At 42.9% G+C, this 22,223-nt stretch overlaps 1 protein-coding gene across 1 annotated transcript; it reads right to left on the bottom strand.

Annotated features, from left to right (window-relative positions):
* Positions 1–270: 270 nt before the first annotated feature.
* Positions 271–20,594, bottom strand: PAFAH2 (platelet activating factor acetylhydrolase 2). The gene is made up of 10 exons (XM_081334919.1): positions 20,395–20,594; positions 15,602–15,752; positions 13,588–13,684; positions 9,636–9,704; positions 8,892–9,033; positions 7,986–8,099; positions 5,172–5,263; positions 4,125–4,295; positions 2,753–2,901; positions 271–1,410 (listed from the first exon to the last, which is right to left on the bottom strand). Exons 1-10 carry the CDS (start codon positions 20,482–20,484, stop codon positions 1,316–1,318), a joined length of 1,170 nt encoding a protein of 389 aa, XP_081191045.1. The 5' UTR covers positions 20,485–20,594; the 3' UTR covers positions 271–1,315.
* Positions 20,595–22,223: the final 1,629 nt, after the last annotated feature.

Below are 22,223 nucleotides of genomic sequence, written 5' to 3'. Positions count from 1 at the left end.
TTTTTTTTTTAAAAAATCAAAATCCCTCCTCCCTTTTTTATGAATGTAGGAAAGCTTTGCAGTGTTATGGATTCTGTTCCATAAAAAGTCTTCAAAATCTATGATAGGCAGAATCCCAGTTCTGGTCTCAACCTTTTAAACTAACAATGTCTTTTGCTAGGATCACTCAGCAGCTGTGCAAGGCAGCTGCATGATCTCAGGAAAAGACACGGCTGCTTTAAAGTACTGCAACGAAGCGCTACGTTTGTGCTCCAGTGATAGGGCAGGGGTAGGCAACCTCGGCTCTTTTATGACTCATGGACTTCAACTCCCAGAATTCCTGAGTCAGCATAGTTGACTCAGGAATTCTCAGAGTTGAAGTCCATGAGTCATAAAAGAGCCAAGGTTGCCTACCCCTGTGATAGGGGAACCGCAAAGCAGACATTTTTCAGTAGACTCAGAAGGATTATAAATGATGTAAGATGTTTTCAGTTTAGCTACAAAACTCTAACAACTGTGACAATTTACCCCACAGACTTTGCCCTGAAAAGCACAAGCATAAAGTTCCTTAGCACCAGGGGCCTCTTTCTTCCCACCACTATCATAAAGGTTTGTGATTCACAAAATGCCTGTCATAGCAAATCTGGTCTATCAGAAAGCTTGCATTTAACAGAAGATTAAAGTTTTGATACTCAGACCTCCATATGATTAAGCTCTTGCTTCGTGTACATTCTTTACAGATTTTTCTGCCACAATTATCATTGGGTGAGTACATTCCTTCTTGCCTACCCTGACAAGGTAGTTGAAAAGGAAGGATCTTTCAATTCAGCTTCATAGCTGTAATTAACAGCTTTAAACCATGGTAGGTCTTCCTTTTCTAGTTCTCGTAATGCAAGTTGGAAACGGATGCTACCAGGATAGCAGACTGCAGATTCTAGGTAGTGAGTTTGTGGCTTTCCTGCTACATTTTACTTTAAAGTGCAAGCAGATTCCCCTGAATGATGGATTACACCCCCACCCACCCTAACATATTTCAATGTCTTCACTCACAATTAGATCCATCCTTTTCTTAAAGGTCTTGCTGTAGTCCTGGTAGAAGGAGAGGCACATATAAGGTAACTCAAAATGTTTCTAGGCACCAGATGCTTCCTAAAGAAGTGAAGCCTTCATAGCAGGAGATCTCAGGAACATGTCCATCATCATCACGAAGAGCAATTCTGCAGAATGTCCAACATCTGGAGAGCAATTTTATATCAAGGATGCTTCATCCATCCCTTCAAAGGGGGAAAAAACAAATCTAGAAGATGACCCAAAACAATATAGGCATATTTCTTGCCTAGAGGGTAGACTTCGCCAAGGGACTATCTGGAACCACCGAGTTGCCTATGCCTTCCAAAAGATTATCCCATTGGTCAAAATCTTCTTTGAGTTCTAGATGAAAAAAAAAATGAAAGAGTTATTGCATCAAGCAGCTATGGTGCCAAGTTCTAAAGACTAGTGTCGCATTATCGAGTGAAGTACAATAGGAGATAGAGCACCTTTTTCATTATGTGACCTATTTGGAATTTGAAGGCATCTTGTGATACTTTCATAGAAGAGTTACTGTACCATGCAAAGTAAGCACACCCACTTAGGAGAAAGCAAACTGTTGAAATGGTGATACCTCACTCAAGAGTAGTAACTCAAGAGCCTTGGTGGAGCAGTGGGCTAATGCCTCCTTAAGTAACACCAGCTGCCTGCAATTAGTGCAGGTTCGAGTCCCACCAGGCTCAAGGTTGACTCAGCCTTCCATCCTTCCGAGGTAGGTAAAATGAGGACCCAGATTGTTGGGGGCAATAAGCTGACTTTGTAATAATGCCGCTTGGGGGGGGGAAAGCCCTAATAAGCAGGCATATACATAGAATGAAGGCTATTGCTAAGCACATTGATTTGTGCTTCTTAGATTGTAAGCCGCCCTGAGTCTTCGGAGAAGGGCGGGATATAAATGGGATTAAAAAAAACAAAAACCTGTGAGAGGGATCTTGGAGTCTTAGTGGACAATCACTTAAATATGAGCCAGCAAGGTGCTGCAGCTGCAAAAACAACCAATGCAGTCTTAGGCTGCATTAACAGAGGGATAGAATCAAGATCGTGTGAAGTGTCAGTACCACTTTATAATGCCTTAATAAGACCACACTTGGAATACTGCATCCAGTTTTGGCCATCACAATATAAAAAAATGCTGAAACTTTAGAAAGAGTGCAGAGAAGACAAAGATGATTAGGGGACTGGAGGCTAAACCATATGAAGAATGGTTGCAGGAACTGGGTATGTTTAATTTCTAATTTAATAGAAAGAAGGACAAGGGGTGACATGATAGTAGTGTTCCAATATCTCAGGGGCTGCCACAAAGAAGAGGGAGTCAAACTATTCTCCAAAGCACCTGAAGGCAGGACAAGAAGCAACAGGAGTGAAGCAACCTAGAACTAAGCAGAAATTTCCTGATAGTTAGAACAATTAATCAGTGGAACGACTTGCCTCCAGAGGTTGCAGGTGGTCCAACACGGGAAGTTTTTATGAAGAGATTGGAGGGCTATTTAACTGAAATGGTGTAAGGTTTTGTGCAGAGGGTTGGACTAGAAGACCTCCAAGGTACTGTTATTCTGAAATTGACTCTTCTCAGTCCGCACCCACTAACCTAGTTTGATTTTACCTTTTATCTGATGGGTGTCTTGTTCTTTATAGGATGATATCTCTTTTAGAGGAAGAAACAACTTTCGTGATATTGACTTACGGAGATGCTTTTGTAGGAAAGCAAGAGTAGCCTGGTTGGTGATATTCAGACCTTCGTAGGGATCAGTGGTACCCCTTGTCTTGTAGACCCGATTGACAAGGTTCCCGGCAAAGAAAGTGAAATCTGTCTGACTCTGGTGGACGGTACCGCTAGGGGGGGAAAAAAAGTATATCAACATTAAAAGTGAATCACTGAGAAGAACAGGATCCAAAATAGATACCCTAGTCCAAAGACAGGACATCTCCCAGATTTAGCAATTTAAAAAGGTCATTTCAACGTCTGATGAGAAAGTCTAGGCAATTAAAGAACACACAGTAGGCAATTTAGACTTTCAAAAGATATTGTGAAGTCCTGTGGCTTGAAAGAGGACTTAACCATCTGAAATGCCCAACTTTTCTCTAATCTCAGCATGAAACTTCCAGGTTTGAAGTTAGTGTAGCTTCCAAGAGTTTGCCTTGGAGAGCAATGGAGGGATACTGCCTTATGTTCACTTCTGGGGCTTTGTGAAACGAAAACACCACAGCAGTAACAAACATCCCTTCTGCCATGCTAGGAGGAGAATTCTTTGGGAACGAGGGAGATTAGACAAAACACTGGTCTGATTGAGCAGAGCTTAAAGGGGGGAAAAAGAGAAGCAGTGTGTTTTTCTCGTTTTCACACAACCATCCATTGTCTTCAGATGAAGGAACACTACTGGGGATTTTTGGACAGGATTATTTAGCAAGGTGACAAAGATTTCCCCCCCCCCACTTCCTTCTTCTTCAAAAATCAGCCAAAAAAAGCTTTGCTAGTGCTATTTTAAGAAGCAGACCTGATGCTGCCTTTGCGTTCCTGGCTGAAATGAGCATCAAAACCATTCTACAAGAGTGTCATCTTTCAACACCAGCACGGGGAGGGGAAACTCCCCCTCCCCCCTACAAAAACCATCTGGTAATATCTCCCTTTCAAAGGCTCTCAGTTTTAAGGGGCTAGTTTTGCATTCATTTCACCTCCTGAGACAAATGGATTCTGATGTTGTGCTATGCCAAATCCCAAATTAATTTTATACGACTTATCAAAAAAGAGGCTATCTTACAAGGATGCCACCCTGTTTGCTTTGCTAATCCATGCTGTTCTTTGTTGTTTACCATCTTTTTCTTACAGATTCCCCCCTTTTATTCCCCTAAATGGTCCTTCCCTCTTTTCATTTCAGATCCCACCTCATTTTTAACCTCCCCCTCCCCCCCCAAATTCCTTGTGTTACATCTTCTTAGACTGCAAGCCTGCAGGGAGAGACTGTGTGTCTAATCTGTGAATGACACCTCCTCTGATTGTGCATTCTCCACTACTATGGCAAAGGTGTTGATCACGGTTGGAGACTGTGCAGACTCACAGGATTGTAATAATCTTGCTTTCACTGCTGGTGGTGCTGATTTTTTTCATCTTGGCCACGCTCTCTGCAGTCTGGAATGATTCTGTGTTGATAAACAGCACCGGCTTGGTCACTTTCGGATAAACAGAGTTCTCCAAAGGGAACATCCATGCGTCAAGGGCAACTGCGCACCTACAGGAGGAAAATAAGCGCACGGCACCTAGTGAAGCAGCAGACCAAAACCTTAGCTTCCCACATAGCAATAGCACTTAGACTTATATACTACTCCATAATGTTTTACAGCCCTCTCCTAGCAGTTTACAATGTAGCATATTGCCCCTAACAATCTGGGTCCTCATTTTACCGATCTTGGAAGGATAAGATAAGATAAGATAAGATAAGATAAGATAAGATAAGATAAGATAAGATAAGATAAGATAAGATAAGATAAGATAAGATAACCTTTATTGTCATTTTTTTACTGTGGCCACGTCACACATCAAAAATGAAATTTAGTGGAACACATACATGACAGACACCTAACCATACTAACCATGGACCCACACCCCTACATATACATAACAAATAAATATTAACTATTGTCCATCTTGAATACATAACGGAAGGAAGAAGCCTGAGAGTTCACAAGGTTAATGCTATATGGAATGAAACTATGGCTGAATCTGGATATTCTGCTGCGGATACCACGAAGCCCCCTCCTCCCAGAAGGTAACAAGGAAAATAGGTCGTGAAGAGGATGGCTAGCGTCCCAGATAATCTTACGGACCCTGCTCAAGCAACACTTCTGTGCTATGTCCTGGATGGAGGGAAGGGAACTGCCAATGGTCTTTTCGGCCATGCTCACCACTCTCTGCACCACTGAGTCAACCTGGAGCCAGTCAGGATTGAACTCCTGGCAGTGAGCTAGCCTGCAATACAGCATTCTAACCACTGTGCCACCACGGTGCCTTTGTTTGTCATTTGTTGTTAATAAGCTCTTTGAGGTTGAAATTTTGTTTTAAAAAATGAAGAAGAAATCCCTTTAAAGCAGTTTTGGAAGATACTCACCTAAATTGGGTTTCTTTGACCAGAGATAGCACGGCTGTCGCGCCTCCAAAAGAGTGACCCATAACAACGGCTTTGGTCAGATCCACATTGTCCTGCAAGAGATGGAGTGAGACACTTAAGGAAGCCAGCTGATTAATGCCATGGCTCAAGAATCTCCAAAGTGGGCAATGCTGGAAGACTCCGGGGATGGCGATGAAACGTGCCATTCTGCTACTGGGAACTGCAGCTCACAGGAAGCCCAGCCTGCTGTCCAATACAGGTAGTTCTCAACTTACGATAGGTTGCTTAGCAATTCTATGCCTGAAAAGGGGAATTAAAGCCCAGATCGGACGTTCCAATAGTCCCCCCCGCCCCCCAGTTATGTGACTGTATTCAGTGCTCAGCAACACAGCTGCATTATGGTATTTGCAGCATCCCACAGTTACGTGACTCTTTTACTGTGGTTTTGTCAAAAACCTAAACTTACTTCCTGTTTTCTGCAAATAGCATGCCCACAGTGAATCATTGGCTGACTTAACAACTGCTATGTTTGCTTAATGACTGCCGCAAAAAAGTCTTACAAAAAAACTGTACCTGCTCAATATAAAAAACCTGTTTTGTGACCGTTACGACTTAAGGCTGTAGTGAGCAGCCTCTATAATGGTTGTAACAAAATACTACCTGCAATGAGAAATGTTGGGAACTGTAGTTAGGGAAACCCCAGACTGGGGATCCATTTACAAGAACAAGGGGAGATCTAGCAGTCTATCAATAACAGGATCTCTCATTTTTATGGAAGAGAGAACTAAGGAGAAACTTCCTGACAGTGAAAACAATCAGTGGAACAACCTGCCTCCAGAAGCTGTGAATTCTCCAACACTGGAAGTTTTTAAGAAGAGACAGGACAGCCATTTGTCTGAAATGGTATAGGGTCTCCTGCCTGAGCAGGGGGTTGGATTAGATGACCTCCAAGGTCCCTTCCAACTTCATCATCATCATTATAATTATTGTTATTAGAGAGAACTATTATATTCCCAACTCATTTTAATCTTCCCACGGGAAAAATTCAGAGAATTATACTACAAGAATTCTGGAAGGCATCAGGCTAAAGCACATCTTCCACCTGTCAATATTGCCCTAATAATTATTCCTGATGGTTTATAGTAATGCACAATGTCTTTATGCCCATTTACATGCACACATACATAGGTATATACAGATTCCAAGCCAAGGTTCAAAATCCTGTCTCTAAAATTCTTTTATCTTCACTCTTTCTTTTAGAAATTATAGCTACCGAGGCATTGATAAAATCTCCATCAGTCAATTGCAAAAGGCAGCTTTACTTGGACCAGCTTACATTCTGCGACGATCCCTTTAACACCATCAAACAGCAATATTTGCCTATCCCAGGTCCTTGGGAAGGCTTCAACAGGTGAATAAAAGTGCCAAATCTAGTCTAAACATCTGGCTGACTATGCAAACAACAATAATAACGATACTGTGGAGTCCTTAGTGCTATCTGAGCTTGGTAGTTTCCTTGCAGACGTTTCATAACTAGGTAACAACATTGTTTACCTCATTGGGTAAGGTAACATCTGCAAGCAAACCACCAAACTCAGTTCAACCCTGAGCTACAGATATTCTCTTCTATCATCTTCATCATCATCATCATCATCACCGCCACCATCAATTTTGGTTCTGTTCTCATCTACTTTCCATGTGCACAAAATGGTGTCGCTTTCTATGAGATCATCAGGTCCTGCTCCCCCTGGTGGCTGACTGAAATCACAGGGATTCCTTTGGGAATGAGGCAGTTGCAACCTCTGGTTTGGATTTATAAACTGGGGGACTGTTGGGGAAACGGGAGGTAAGCCCCTAAAAAAAAACTTAAATCCTTCTTTGCCAAAAGCAAGGTGTCTCAAATACTCAGGAAAACACATTTCAGATACAAGACAGAAAAAGCATTGATACGATAGAACAGGAGTCCCCAACTCCTGGTCCGTGGACCAGTACCGGGCAACAGCATGCCAGCAAATGGGCCGCACAAACAAGCAAAGCCCCATCTGCGAGATGCAGGCAGCACACAAAACCATGCAGCCTTCAGTCCGTGGAAAAACCTCTGTCCACGGAACCGGTCTCTGGTGCCCAAAAGGTTGGGGACCTCTGCAATAAAAGATAAAGGCCACTCTTTTCAAGACAGCAAAGTCCATATTTTGGACAGAGAGGACCACTGGTTTGAAAGAGGGCCATCTACGTCAAAACTGAACAGCCTTCTCTCAACAGAGGGGGAGGGATATGATATCATCCATCTCCTGTCTACAACACAGTCCTTTCGGCAGTTCCCAGAAGGCTCCACACCCATTTGCATTATTCAGGTGATCTTGAGGACACAGATAAACCTCCAAATGGCCTCAACGACTCTCTAAAATAATGGAAATGATCAGCTGTCTGCAAGGAATATAAATCCTTCCATTCCCCATCATCCAGTCAGAGTTGAAGGAGCTTCTTGGATGAGAAGCGAAACATCTTCAAAGAAAAACAAGAAAAGTCCAGTTGCCTCTTGAAAAAGCACCTTTGGGACAACCATGACCTGGATGACAGAGAGTCTCCAATTCATTCATACAATCTTGATAGACGGTTTCCAAAATTCTTTCCCCTAAGAAAGACCTCTGCTGGGTTGACGGGGATGGGTGGGTGGGTGGGAGGTCCAACCGGCCCATTTGACAAAAATAGCATTGCACCCTGATGACACGAGTCCCACCTCTTTTCTACATTCATCTCAATACTGTGCCCATGTTCTAAAGGGGCAAAGCCTGTGGAGGGCAGCATATTTACCTTCAGTGCAGAGAGGTCAAAATCAGTGTGAAGGAGGTTTGCAACGGCCTTGCCACTGTTGATACTTTGGATCAGCTTGAGTCCCCGTTTGCACTCGTTTGCTCTTTGGTGGAGCTGCAATGAAAAAAAAATGTAGAATTGAATAGATGAATAGAATACAGCTGGAAGGGACCTTGGAGGTCTTCTATCTAGTCCAGCCCCTGGCTCAAGCAGGAGAACCCACACCATCTCAGACAGGTGATTGTCTAGTCTTTGCTTAAAAATCTCCAGTGATGGAGCGCCCACAATTTCTGGGGGTAAAGCTGTTCCACTGATTGATTGTCCTCACTGTCAGGAAGTTTCTCCTTAATTCCAGGTTGCTTCTCTCCTTGATCAGTTTCCAGCCATTGTTTCTCGTCCTTCCCTCTGGTGCTTTGGTGAAAAACCTGACCCCCTCTGCCTTGTGGCAGCCCCTCAGATACTGGAACACTGCTATCATGTCTCCCCTATTTCTTCTTTTCTTTAAACTAACCCAACCCAAGTCCTGCAGCTGTTCTTTGTGTATGTTTTAATCTCCAGGCCTTTGACCATCTTAGTTGCTCTTGTCTGAATTTTTCCCAACATCTTTTTGGTGATATGGTGACCAAAATTGGCTGCAGTATTCCAGGTGTGGCCTTACTAGGGCTTTGTAAAGCGGTACTAGTGCTTTGCATGATCCTGATTCTATGCCTCTGTTTATACAACCCAGGTTTGTGTTATTAGCTTTTTTGGTTGCATTACCCTTTTGCTCCTCAACGGTCTCTCTCACACACAGGGCTAAGCCCAACATTTCAGCAGGTTGCAGAGAGAGATCAGATTTACTGACCTTTGTGATATTCAAGGCCACCTTAAGGAGCTTATCTGGCTGAGATAATCAAGATGAAATACCTGCGGGTTCCGAAAGTGAAATTCCTTCTGATCTCTGGGTACCCTGCGGTAAGTGAGCCATTCTTCGTTCGTCTGAGCCTCAGATAGATCTGGTGCTTCCGGATCCGGTTTGCAAAAATACGTAGCGGAAGCTGATCGGTCTCTGTAAAGAGCAGATAGCTTGAGCATCAGTGTGGGCCAAAAACAGATGGGAAAGCAAAGAAGAAAAGGAATTCCTTCAGTTCCTCTACTTTTTCAAAACTCCTGCCTGAAGTCAAAACATTTTCAATGTGTGATTAAAATCTCTATTCGGTTTTCCTCCGGCTCTATGTGACAATACTTTCCTGGAAAAGGAGGGATGATCTAATCTTAGCTTCATGACACTGTAATTCTGAAATCAAAGAACAATTCAAGAAAGGATTTCTGGAACTTGCATCCAGGCCTGGTACCCATAGATAGGGTAATTAATTAAGTTACTGAAAATAAATGAGTTGAGCTTCAATACTGATTGCTCCCAACTCCCCTCTTCCTCATTTATTGATTTCATTTGATTTTTATTCTGCCTTTATTACTGTAAAAGTCGCTCAAGGCGGCGAACATACATCCTTCCTATTATGAAACTACAAGAACGATTTCTTGAAAATGATGGCCATTACTATCAAGAAGCAGAATTTTAGGATAGGGGTAGATGCATCAAAGGCATTTTTTTAAAAAAAAGCATGAATCTAATCTTAACATGTCTTCTCTAAACGGATTTAATCTCACCTGTGTTCAAGTGCCATCACCAAAAAGCCTCGAGAAGCCATCTCAATGCAGATGGCTGAGTACACGGTTCTGAAAATTGAAGGAGAAAGCAGATAATTAAAACTGAGGAATGTTACTTTTTAAAAATCATTTGGCTGAAACAAACACATCAGCAAAGATGAAGAAAAAACAACAACAATGGGGTAGTCGTGTCTGCAGCATCCGGTAACAAAAATCAAGATAGTAACTGTGATGGTAGAATTGAAGTACCACGTGGAGTTTAAGAGGGTTATTGTTCATTCAGCTCCAGGGTTCCAGATTTTTCTTGCAGATGTTTCCTGATTAGGTATCCTCCAGCACTGTCCTTCTCAAACTTGGCAGCTTTAAGATATATGTCCCAAAGGTGCTTTTTTTCAGGAGGCAACTAGGACTTTCTTGTTTTTCTTTGAAGACTTTTGACTTCTCATCCAAGAAGCTTCTTCAGGTCTGACTGCATGGTGGCGATGAGAAGCGAAACATCTTCAAAGAAAAACAAGAAAGTCAGAGCTGAAGAAGCTTCTTTGATGTTCTTTGCTGGAAACATCTGAACTGCAGTTCATATGGAATAAATAATAATAATGATGATGATGATGATGATGTGGTCTGAGTGGAAAGGGGGTGGCCGGAATTGAGCCCAGAGCGCCTTTACCTTGCATCAACCTTATTGAGTGGGAAGGCGCCTCTGCCACCGCTTCTGCCCGCCTTCCTCGCGCTCCAGGACGTGAATGAGGCAGGCGCCTCGTGCATAAAAGGCACTCCATGGGGCGCACGTGGCGGCTATAAAGAGCTGACCTTTCCTTCAAGCCGGAGGTATTTATTAAAACTTCTGGAGCACAACCCGGCCGGCGCCTCTTTCCCAGTCGGCAGTTTGGTCTGTGCACCTTTTCTGATTTGCATTGGTCGGTTCCTGCCAGCTGAAGCGACCCATGCTGAAACCAGCCGAAAGCTGGAATGGCTTTCTGCAGCCGACGGTGCTAAGCGGCTTCAAGGCTAGAGAAGAAGGTGTAAAGCAGCCTCGGCTGAAGCTCTTCCAGCTGCAGAGCTTCGGGCGGTTCCTGAGGAAACGCTCTTCTCCTCCTCACTCAAATTGGCTGCTAGCAGCTTGGGTGGCTCTGCTCTGTCCAAATATCTTCCAGTTTCGGTGGCCGAGACTTCCGATTTTGGCAACCGATGAGACAGGTGGAAGAAGCCGGGGCTACGGCTTTCCAGGCTGATTTCACTTTGCCCAGCAACCCTTAAAGGGTCGGAAAGTTGCCCTGGAGGGGCAATGAAGAAGGAGGAACACTTCAGGAGCTCGGATCAGACGGTGGTCGATCGAAGCGGACTGAAGAAATCCTCTGAAAGGACAGAGGAAAGGCTGCCAGGTGAGCCAAGGCAGCCCAAGTTGTCACCAGCCGGAACGAAAGCGAGGAGCCACGGCGCTCCGCCAAACAGCTGATTGTCAACAGCGTGCTGAAGCTGGGTGAGCCAGTGCTCTTTCCTTTTCCTTTTGGATTAAAAGATGTTGAGCCCCTGCTGGGGAAGAGCTAAAAAGTAAAGACCCCAGAAGGATTGAGATCTAAAGGCGGCGAGCAACTACAAAGGGGAAGATATTTAAGGAATATAAAAAAAAACTTTTAAAAATTGAACTCAGATTGATTCAAAGAAGGACTAACCATTTAATCTACAGAGGTGAAAATTTTCTAGATATAATCTCTAGGGTAAATAACCTATAAAGAATTTTAAAAGAAAAACTTTGTAAAAATTTTCTAAAATCTAGACATTGATAAATGAGTGTACGAGGCCATCTAGTGGCAAAAGAAGAAATTACAGTATTATTAAATACTAAAAGAATTTGGAAATATTTGACCTTGAACAACACCTGGTGTAAACAAAGTGCTTTGGCATGAGTCTACAATGGAAAAGATTTCTCATAACTATATTTGTTGACTCTGGATATAACTAAACAGGAACTATTTGGAGACAGTGAATGCTTTACATCTGAGACTCGACTGGAGGAGTGGATTTGGCCTAAAGTAGTTGGCTCCTTTTTACATTTTGGATTTTACTCTAAGACTGTTGGCTGAAAAATGAGTACATCAAACATTACCAGACTTATGAAGACTTCTTCTACATCCTGTTGAAACAGGGATCTATTGAAACAATGTTGCAGCGTGAGAAAATAAGCAGTGCCCAAAATGAAATACAGACTACACTAAAATTGTTTCAAGAGTCAATGCAAAGAAACCATGAAGAGACAAAAGGCAATTTTGAGAAATTAAGCGAAGAAATTCTGGATATAAAGGCACAATTTGAACTTTACAATGAAATGATTGGTAAAAATGAACAAAGAATTCAGAAAATGGAAAATAAATCAGATGATATTGATAAAAAAGTGGAAATACTATTGCAAGAAAATGAAAATTAGAACAAGCAAATCAAATTTTAGAAGGCACGGTCGCGATCTTGGAAATAGAGAAGGTGGAACACTACTTGAGATTTCAAAATATCCCTGAAGACAGAGAAGAAAACATAGCAGTTGTGATCATTGAGCTTCTGGCAGAAGCTTTGAAAGCAGACAAAGCAGTGATGCAAATGGAGATATTCTGAATGAATGCAAGCTATGCAAGGAAAAATAAGCTACCTAGAGAAGTACATGCAGATGATACCACTCTAATGGCAGAAAGTGAAGAAGAACTAAAGAGCCTCTTGTTGCGGGTGAAGAAGGAGAGTGCAAAAGTTGGCTTGAAACTTAACATTAAGAAAACCAAGATCATGGCATCCGGCCCTCTCAATTCCTGGCAAATAGATGGGGAAGAAATGGAGGTAGTGACAGATTTTATTTTCCTGGGCTCCAATTTCACCGCAGACGGGGACTGCAGCCAAGAAATTAAAGACACTTGCTCCTAGGGAGGAAATCCATGGCAAATCTAGACAGCACACTAAAAAGCAGAGACATCACCCTGCCAACAAAAGTGTGTATAGTCAAGGCTATGGTCTTCCCAGTTGCAATGTATGGCAGTGAAAGTTGGACCATAAGAAAGGCTGAGTGCCAAAGAATTGAGGCTTTTGAACTGTGGTGCTGGAGAAGACTCCTGTGAGTCCCTTGGACTGCAAGGCGATCAAACCGGTCAGTCCTAGAGGAGATCAACCCTGACTGCTCTTTAGAAGGCCAGATCCTGAAGTTGAAACTCAAATATTTTGGCCACCTAATGAGAAGGAAGGACTCACTGGAGAAGAGCCTAATGCTGGGAAAGGTTGAGGGCAATAGAAGAAGGGGATGACAGAGAATGAGGTGGTTGGATGGAGTCACTGAAGCAGTAGGCGTGAGCTTAAATGGACTCCAGAAGATGGTAGAGGATAGGAAGGCCTGGAGGAATGTAGTCCATAGGGTCGCGATGAGTCGGACACGACTTTGCAGCTAACAACAACAACAACAAGAGAAGTACATGTGAGGTCCATACAGCAAACAACAAGAGACAAAGAAAAGTGAAATATGAGCCATTACAATACAAAAATAAAGAAATTGTGGTCTTAAAGCAGATACCTAAGAGAGTAAGAGATACTCAAAGACATTACCACTTTTTAACTACAAAGCTGATTGCAAAAGGCATAAATTTTAGATGGTCATCATCATCATCTCAAATTCCATTTCTGTATTGAACAGTGTGTTCTCTAGATATACAAGTATTAGAGTATAAAAATCATTACATTCACAATAATCTTATCAGAATACAATCATATACTAGGTCCTAGGAAATAACAATCATATTATTAAAAATAGTATTTCCCACATTAATTGTATAACAATCAAAGTATTTCCTAATCAGTTATAAATCTTCCTCACATAATCCACATTTTCTCATATTTCCAATTTCCAACTGTTTTTAGCAGCTAAACGCCATTCCTGGCGTTTCTGAACGGGTTGGTTTTCCACCCACTAGTACAAACTCACCGAAAGGCTCCTAGTCCATGGGAGAATATGATCACTGGATACTTGTGGGAACTGGGTCGGAAAGGCGCATCCCAGCTTACAGGGATCTTACATGATCCTGTGAAAATAAAGAGCATATTTATTGATATACATAGGTAGTCCTTGACTTATGACTACAACTGAGCCCCAAATTTACATTGTTAAGTGAGAAACTTGTTAAGTAAGCTTTACCCCCATTTTATGACTTTTCTTGCCACATTTGTTAAGTGAATCACTTCAGTTGCTAAATTAGTAACACGGTTGTTAAGTGAATCTGGCTTCCCCCATTGACTTTGCTTGTCAAAAGGTCAACAAAGGTGATCACATGACCCTGGGGCACCGCAACTGTCATAAATATGAACCACTTGTCAAACATCCAAATGTAGATCACATGACCCTGGTGATGTTGCAACGGTCAAAAGTGTGAAAAATGGTCATAGGTCACTTTTTTCAGTGCCGTTGTAACTTTGAATGGTCACTCAATGAACTGTGGTGAGGACTACCTGTATATGCTATTTCTTCACTACCCATCTCTCTCGGCAAAAAGTTACCAAAGATATTATTCACTCTCATGGGTTGTAAAAGTATGACTTTATAACCCAGGCAGTTACTGAGAAATTTCAAACCCACTTCCCTCTCAAGATGATAAACGTGCTTGATTTTAGGAAGACATTGTTCTTTCAGTTTGAACCAGGCCTGGAAAATTAGAAAAATTAGAAAAAAAAAAGACTGTAGCTCAGTATGAACAAATTGAACCCTACAGTGAAAAGACAAAAGAGTTGTAGAACTTAAAACTGGAAACCAGAAATATTTTCCTATCGGTTACCAAATATACTGCATTAGAGATACGTGAACTACTTTGGCACACGTGTTCAGAAGAGAAACAAGAGGTATATACATATACAGATGCTCTCTAGATTTAAATAGTAAACGTGGTGCAGAATTAAGGTAATCAGACATGGTCCTCGACTTACAGCAGTTCATGTAGTGACCGTTAAAAGCTACAACAGCACTGGAAAAAAGGGACTTATGACCGTTTTTCACACTTATGACCGTTGCAGCATCCCCAGGGTCAGGTGTTGAAAATTCGGACGCTTGGCAACTGACTCATATTTATGACGGTTGCTGTGCCCCGGGGTGATGTGATCCCCTTTTGTGACTTTCTGACAAGCAAAGTCAGTGGGGAAGCTGGATTTACTTAATATCTGTGTTATTAACAACTGCAATGATTCACTTAACAATTGTGGCGAGGAAGGTCGTAAAATGGGGCAAACTCATTTAACAAATGTTTTACTTAGCAACAGAAATTTTGGGCCCAGTTGTGGTCGTAACTCGAGCACTACCTGTATTTAAAGCATTTTTTTTAAAAAAATCATCAAAAATCTGCCTTTGATTGCCTGATGATTTCTAAAAATATGCTTTAAATGGATGAATTGTTATTTGGGGGAAACATTACAATAATCATATATTAGCAATGAAAAGATATAAACGTGATTTATTATAATCTGATCTGATCTTTTGCAATCTGCTGCAGGTTCTACATTACAGGGCAGTGGATCACAGAATGTATTTGTGTTGCTCGAAGAAGTGTCCCAATCTCAGGATTGGTTAGACCAGTGTTCCTCAACCCATGGTGGCTTTAAGACCTGTGGACTTCAACATGCTAGCTGGGGAATTCTGGGAGTTGAAGTCCACAGATCTTAAAGCTGTTGTTGTTGTTAGTTGAGAAGTCGTGTCCGACCCATCGCGACCCTATGGACAATGCTCCTCCAGGCCTTCCCGTCCTCTACCATCTTCTGGAGTCCATTTAAGCTCACGCCTACTGCTTCAGTGACTCCATCCAGCCACCTCATTCTCTGTCGTCCCCTTCTTCTATTGCCCTCAATCTTTCCCTCAATCTTAAAGCTACCATTGTTGAAAACATTATTAGGCATAAGAACAGCTGTGGGGACCACAGACCTTTCACTGAGTAACTCACGAGCAGCAGTTATCTTACCAAATGTGACACTGAGAAGTGGAGCAAACCACTTCCTATTTAAGCACATGTAGTCAGCTAGTCCGGAGTAATATTCATAACGGGGAATCCAGGATGGCTCCTCAGCCTCACAATGAGGGACACAGGGATAGAAGAGGCGGAAGAAGAGGCCCTGTGGAAAAGAAGGGTGAAGTTAGCATAGACCCCCACTGTTGATTACCAAATTGCAGAAGAGTTTATTATTGCTACCTATATATAAGAATCTAGTTAATTAACAGTCACGGGGAGAGGGCTGGATTTGGGTATCTTGTGGCAACACAGTGATTCCAAACTGATGACACGTTTAACTCCACCTTCCAGCTGAGCCTGCTCTGTAGTCCATCTTCGGAAAGACATCAGCCCATCTCCCCTTCGGTCCCTTAGAATTACCTCTCAGAATATGCTTACCCCCTCACCTCCCTTATGCCTCTGAATTCCCCTTTTAAGGCCTCTTTTCTGTGAATTCCTTACCCCTACCCCACTGCAACTCCAATATTTTTGCAGATGAGCCCTGGCAGTATTGCCAGATGCAGTGTTTTCATTGCAGACAACAACACACGATAAATGTAGAAGTAAAATAGGCATACAGTCATGCTGGCCACATGACTATGGAGCAATCTTTGGACACTGCTGCCCCCTAGAGTTGGACATGACTGGACAGGGGAAACCTTTACCTTTAGAATAGGCAGCCATGGGGTAGATTACAGACCCTTGAAGTAATAATTAAAAGAGAAGAATCTGGGCTCAGGTCTAAAGTTTAGCCAGCTCAAGGTTTCTAGGATACTTCATTTGAGGAAATTCCAGTTTTCCAGCAGATAAGTGTCAGTCTCATTCATTGGATGGTTATATATCTTTTCATTCTTTCCATTCTGTTGGCCAGGCTTTACACAAGGAGTGGACTGACACACCTTCCCCCCCCCTCCCCCAGATGGTTCCTTCTGGAAAGCATAAAGAAGCTTTTCCAACTTCCTAGATTTCCTCATTTATATGCCAACGGATTTTTCATTAACTGAAGTGACTCAAATTCTCTCCATGATATCATTCATATTTGGCTTCCTCAGTACAGCGCTGACTGCAATTCCTGGAATTCTTCAGCTTGCAGAGGCACAACATATTTCATGGGTAACATCTAGATCAGGGGTAGGCAACCTCAGCTCTTTTACGACTCATGGACTTCAACTCCCAGAATTCCTGAGTCAGCATGGCTGACTCAGGAATTTTGGGAGTTGAAGTCCATGAGTCGTAAAAGAGGCGAGGTTGCCTACCCCTGATCTAGATTAAGAGGAAGGGATTGGCTCAAAGATCCCAAGGAAGCTTCTCAGGCTGATTGGGAATTAGAACTTGGAACTTCCCATTTCTAGTCCAAAGCCACAGGGCGTTTCTGTGGCTGAGCAGGGATTGGCACTTGGGTTTCTCCATTCCTAGTACAACCTTATTGATCAAAGGGCTGTCATGATGAACCATAATATAAAACATCTTTTCCAAAAAGGGAAACAACTCCTCACTCATACATATTCTTATCTTTCTTTCTGTAGATGTTTGGTGCTTCCCCGCTATTTTTATTTTCTAAGAAAGCCAATGGGCAAGTGTGGAAGCAAGGAAGCAAGGAAGCAAGGAAGCAAGCAAGCAAGCAAGCAAGGAAAGAAAGGAAGGAAGAAAGAAAGAAAGAAAGAAAGAAAGAAAGAAAGAAAGAAAGGAAAGAAAGAAAGAAAGAAAGAAAGAAAGAAAGAAAGAAAGAAAGAAAGAAAGAAAGAAAGGAAGGAGATGCCAACAGATGTTGGACCTTTGTTTTGCAAGGCAATCTCTACAGTACAATTTTAGCTACTTTGCTCATCCCCAATTTCTTATAGACAGACAAAAATCAGGACAAGCAAATGATGCACATATACACACAAAGATTTTAAAAATCTAAAGTTACTAGTGTTAGAAATATTATCTTGTACAATTGTGCAATCACTAAAAAGCAGAAGAAATAAAAGGGAAACACTGAGTCATTTCAGGGTTAGAATGTACCGACAAGCAAAAATTAAAAATAGTAAAAAAAAAAAAAAGAATGCAATTTCCAAAAAGTACAATATCGTTTAAACTGGGGGATTTGCAAACTGAAATAAATCAATATTGCTTGTAAGTGCTAATTAATGCAGGGGTTGAAGTTTGAACTATAAGGGAAGTAGTGGGATCAGGATGAAGCCCACATAGCCTCCGGCTTACAACCATGATTGGCACCATTAAGTTGCACTTAAAAGTTATGATTTTTTGGCCTCAGTTGTTAAGTGAATCACTGCAGTTGCTAAAGTGAGTCCCGCTTCCTGTATTGACTTTGCTTATTGGAAGCTGGTTGGCAAGGTAGCAAACAGAGATCACAGGTCGTAAATGCATGCCAGTTGTCAAGCACAAATTTTGATCACGTGACTGTGGGGATGGTGCAAGGAGGATCAATCCTGTCACTTTTTTCAGTGCCCTTGTAACTTCATATGGTTGCTAAACAAATGATTGTAAGGCAAGGACTTCCTCTATTTAAAAAAAAAGAAAGAAAAATAAACCCAAAGGATGCAATTCAAGAGTTATCCTTGACTCTCTTTATTTTATCTTGCTTTCTGTTTTGGTCGTAGAATATAAAAGAGCCTTGGTGGAGCAGTGGGCTAATGCCTCCTTAAGTAACTCCAGCTGCCTGCAATTAGTGCAGGTTCGCATCCCACCAGGCTCAAGGTAGACTCAGCCTTCCATCCTTCCGAGGTAGGTAAAATGAGGACCCAGATTGTTGGGGGCAATTAAGCTGACTTTGTAATAATGCCGCTTGGGGGGGCGAAAGCCCTAATAAGCAGGCATATACATAGAATGAAGGCTACTGCTAAGCTTGTAAGCCGCCCTGAGTCTTCGGAGAAGGGCGGGATATAAATGGAATTAAAAAAAAATATTTACAACATAAATTGCATTTGTTTCCTTCCCTTTGTTTGTAATTATTATTCACTCATAGCGATCACCCAAAGCCTATTACTGAGCTGAAACAAAATCTCCCTTTCTGACCTCGAGGATCACTAATTTAATTTATTTTGGGCATTAGCCACCAAAGACAAAAGACCAAACTGAGTAAAACACCCAACATGTGAGCACTTTTGGCATTCAGACTTTAGGACAGCCAATGCAATTTTACTGTGGAAGAGTTCTGATCCATAACATAATGCAGGGGGGGGTGTCTTCAAACTTGGCCCTTTTATGACTTTTGGACTTCAACTCCCAGAATTCCTCAGCCAGCAAGTTTGAAGAGACCCCACCCCCTGCTCTAGTACAGTGCTTTTCAATCTCATCTAGGGAATTCTGGGAACTGACGTCCACACCTTATAATGAGATTGAGAAATACTGTTCTAATAGCATTTGTCCTGAGAGTTTGTTCTAAAGACCTCTGAGATCACTTCCAGCTCTTCAATGCCACAAATATACAGCAGAATAGCTAAGTAAATAGTCACACCTAAGTACAGAAACTGGCTCAATCTGTCCTGCGAAGGAAGAGATGCCTGAACAGACATGTCCCTTTATTTAGGCCAGCAATATTTAAATCAAATCATCATTCATCTCTGAAGAACAGGAACACTAACACCCAACAACTGTTCCCAAAGGTGAGAGAGGAAGTGTGGATTTGACATCACGTAAGAAAAGTTTGAGATTTTTGTAGAACTAATGGTAGCAGCTGAAATGTGTAAAATTACACCCAGGTTGACAAAAGTGAGCAACCTCAACCTTGGCAACTTTAAGACCTGTAGAATTCAGCTCCCAGATTTCCCCAGACAGCATGCTGGCTAGCGAATTTTGGGAGTTAAAAGTTCACATATCTGACAGCTGCCATATTTGGGAAACACAGCGTTCAACAATAAATTGTTGCCGCTATGTTCACACAGCACACCAAGGCCTAAAGAAGTCATGACGGAATGGCTTGAGAAGAAGGGTTGCTTCAACAATCAACATTAGCTATTTGGTTTTAGTTTAGCCACCTAGCTGAATTAAATCAGTGTCCGATAAAGTGCATTTACTAAATGCAGTAGAACTGACTGGTTTTTAACTTGGAAAATTTGAACAGGCAATGTCATGTCTACTAATTGTGATGTCTACACATTACTTTGAGGACCAGAAATTCTTCCAGATCTGAATCTGTTAAGGACAATGGCTGAAGGATGCTTCCAAATTTCCACACTGCTTACTAAGAAAAGGGGACTGAGGACACATCACGAAGATAGGAAGCAGAGCGGTTGGGTGGATCTAATCTTAAGTACTAGCAATACCTTGACCTCTTGTCTATGTCAGTTTACACCAGGGGTCTTCAAACTTGGCCCTTTTATGACTTGTGGACTTCAACTTCCAGAATTCCTCAGCCAGGCACCTGGGTGAGGAATTCTGGGAGTTGAAGTCCACAAGTCATAAAAGGGCCAGGTTTGAAGACCCCTGGTTTACACCTTGTGTTTAGCTATGAGTTAACCATGGCTTATGGATAAACCCACACCGTAAGCTAAGATAGACCCCCCCAGGAGCCTGATTCACGCAGTGTTTAAGCCCAAACTAACTTTTTGCCTGGTGTGCAAATCGAAGGAGCGACTTTCCAGCCCGGTGATAATGTAGACCAGGGGTCTTCAAACTTGGCCCTTGGGAGTTGAAATCCACAAGTCATCAAAAGGCCCAGTCTGAAGACCCCTGATGTAGACCTTCGTAGAATTAGCCCTCCTTCCCACGTTCTTGTTGAGACCAGAGCCCGATCCCGCCCAGCGGCGCCCTTGCGCACCTACCTTGGGGGTCTGGCCCACCATCACGTCGGTGCAACCGACCGGATAGGCGCCCCTCCCGTGGGGCAAGCCGAGGGACTGGCTGACTCCCATCCTGGAAGCTTCGTCTCCCGCGGAAGTTCCGAGGCGGCCCGAAAAGGCAGCTTTCAGACGATCTCCCGAGGCTGGAAGCAAACAAAAAGGGCAGCGCGGTTTCGCTTCCTCCCCTCGGCCTCTTCCCGGCCATTGGCTGGCGGCCTAGCGAGGGAGGAGCCCGGAGGCACCGTAAGGAGGAAGTTCGGCAGCCGAGGGAGCTAAGGCGGCGGGACGAACGGGGCTGGTTTGCGGACTTTGGATGGCGTCCAGGGCGCGCAGCCAAAGGTTTTCGCGCTGCTTGCATGGGAGTTAGAATTCAGGACACCTGCACAAAGGCAGCTTGAGAAAAGAGCACCGTTGGGTTAAAGTTTACACTGAAGTTTCTCCTCCTTTCTCTCTTTTCTTTCTCTCTCCTTTCCTTTCTACCCTCTCCTTCCTTCCTTCCTAATTCAAGGCAGCAAACATTCCTAATGCTCGTTTTCCCCGTGTCATCGATCCGCTGAACACAATTCTTACAGTGCTGCCTAATGACTATGCATATTTAGCCCCTGCAGTGTGTAATAATATTATTTATCCTTATTATCTTCTTTAAAAGGTAAAGGTTCCCCTGCACATGCGTGCTAGTCGTTTCCGACTCTAGGGGCCGGTGCTCATCTCCGTTTCAAAGCCGAAGAGCCAGTGCTTGTCCGAGGACGTCTCCGTGGTCATGTGGCCGGCATGACTAGACGCCAAAGGCGCACGGAACGCTGTTACCTTCCCACCGGAGTGGTCCCTATTTTTCTACTTGCATTTTTACGTGCTTTCGAACTGCTAGGTTGGCAGAAGCTGGGACGAGTAACAGGCGCTCACTCTGTTACGCGGCACTTGGGATTCGACCCGCCAAACTGCCAACCATCTGATCGACAAGCTCAGTGTCCTAACCCACTGAGCCACCGCGTCCCTCATTATCTTCTTTACTCCCTTTTATTGGGATGATAATGGTGATGATTTTGTTGCTTTGCATGTACACTGAGTGCTTCTGTACTGGAGACAAATTCCTTGTATTGTCAAATCACACTTGGTCAAATAAAGTTCAATCCAGTTCCCTCCTCCTCCTCCTCTCTTCCCCACAACAACCCTGTGAGATGGTTCGGGTTGAGAGACAGGGACTAGCCAAAAGCTGGCTTCATGCCTAAGGCAGGACTAGTTACTCACAGTATCCTGATGATTGGCCCAAAGTTACTCAGCTGGTTTTGATGTGAAAGGCAGACTAGAACTCACCACCCCCTGGTTTATAGGCCAGCACCTTAAACAACTACACCAAACCCCAGCTTCACTCTACAGGCCCCTGACTACATATTGTGAGCCCTCTTTTACCATTAGGCTGCAGCAGATTCTTTCCCTGCCTTTGTGCATGTGTGCATGAGTCTGTAAACACGCATATCAGAGCCCTGCTATTTCCACTCCCTCTGCAAGGTAAAATGGAAAAAACAGGTTTCCTTTCCTGGTTTTGCTCATTTTAAAAGCATCTTTATGCGAAACAAACCTGTCATACTTTGATGGCTAAGCAAGGTATTTCAAAAGAGTGTAAAAGGCAGGTGAGCATAAATGAGCTGCAAAATTCCAGATGAGCACTAGATGGCAGCAAACCATTAGACAGGCCTTTCACTGCTGCCATCTACCCTTCATCCAGATTTTTTTAGCCCAGAACTGGAAGTCCTAATGAAGACATTTGCACAGGCCACACACAACACGAAGGGACGTTAAAAACATCCAAA

Source organism: Vipera berus (assembly GCF_964194415.1).
Source record: "Vipera berus genome assembly, chromosome: 9".
Classification (NCBI taxonomy): Eukaryota; Metazoa; Chordata; class Lepidosauria; order Squamata; family Viperidae; genus Vipera; species Vipera berus.
Note: the sequence above shows the minus strand (reverse complement) of the source record. Positions and strands in the feature narration are given on the sequence as shown.

Coding starts and splice junctions, on each gene's coding strand:
- PAFAH2 (XM_081334919.1), bottom strand. CDS start 20,484: ATGGGAGTCAGCCAGTCCCTCGGCTTGCCCCACGGGAGGGGCGCCTAT. Junction 15,753..20,394: donor TGGTGGGCCAGACCCCCAAG/GTAGGTGCGCAA, acceptor TCTTTTCCACAG/GGCCTCTTCTTCCGCCTCTT. Junction 5,264..7,985: donor TTGACCTCTCTGCACTGAAG/GTAAATATGCTG, acceptor CATCTCTTGCAG/GACAATGTGGATCTGACCAA.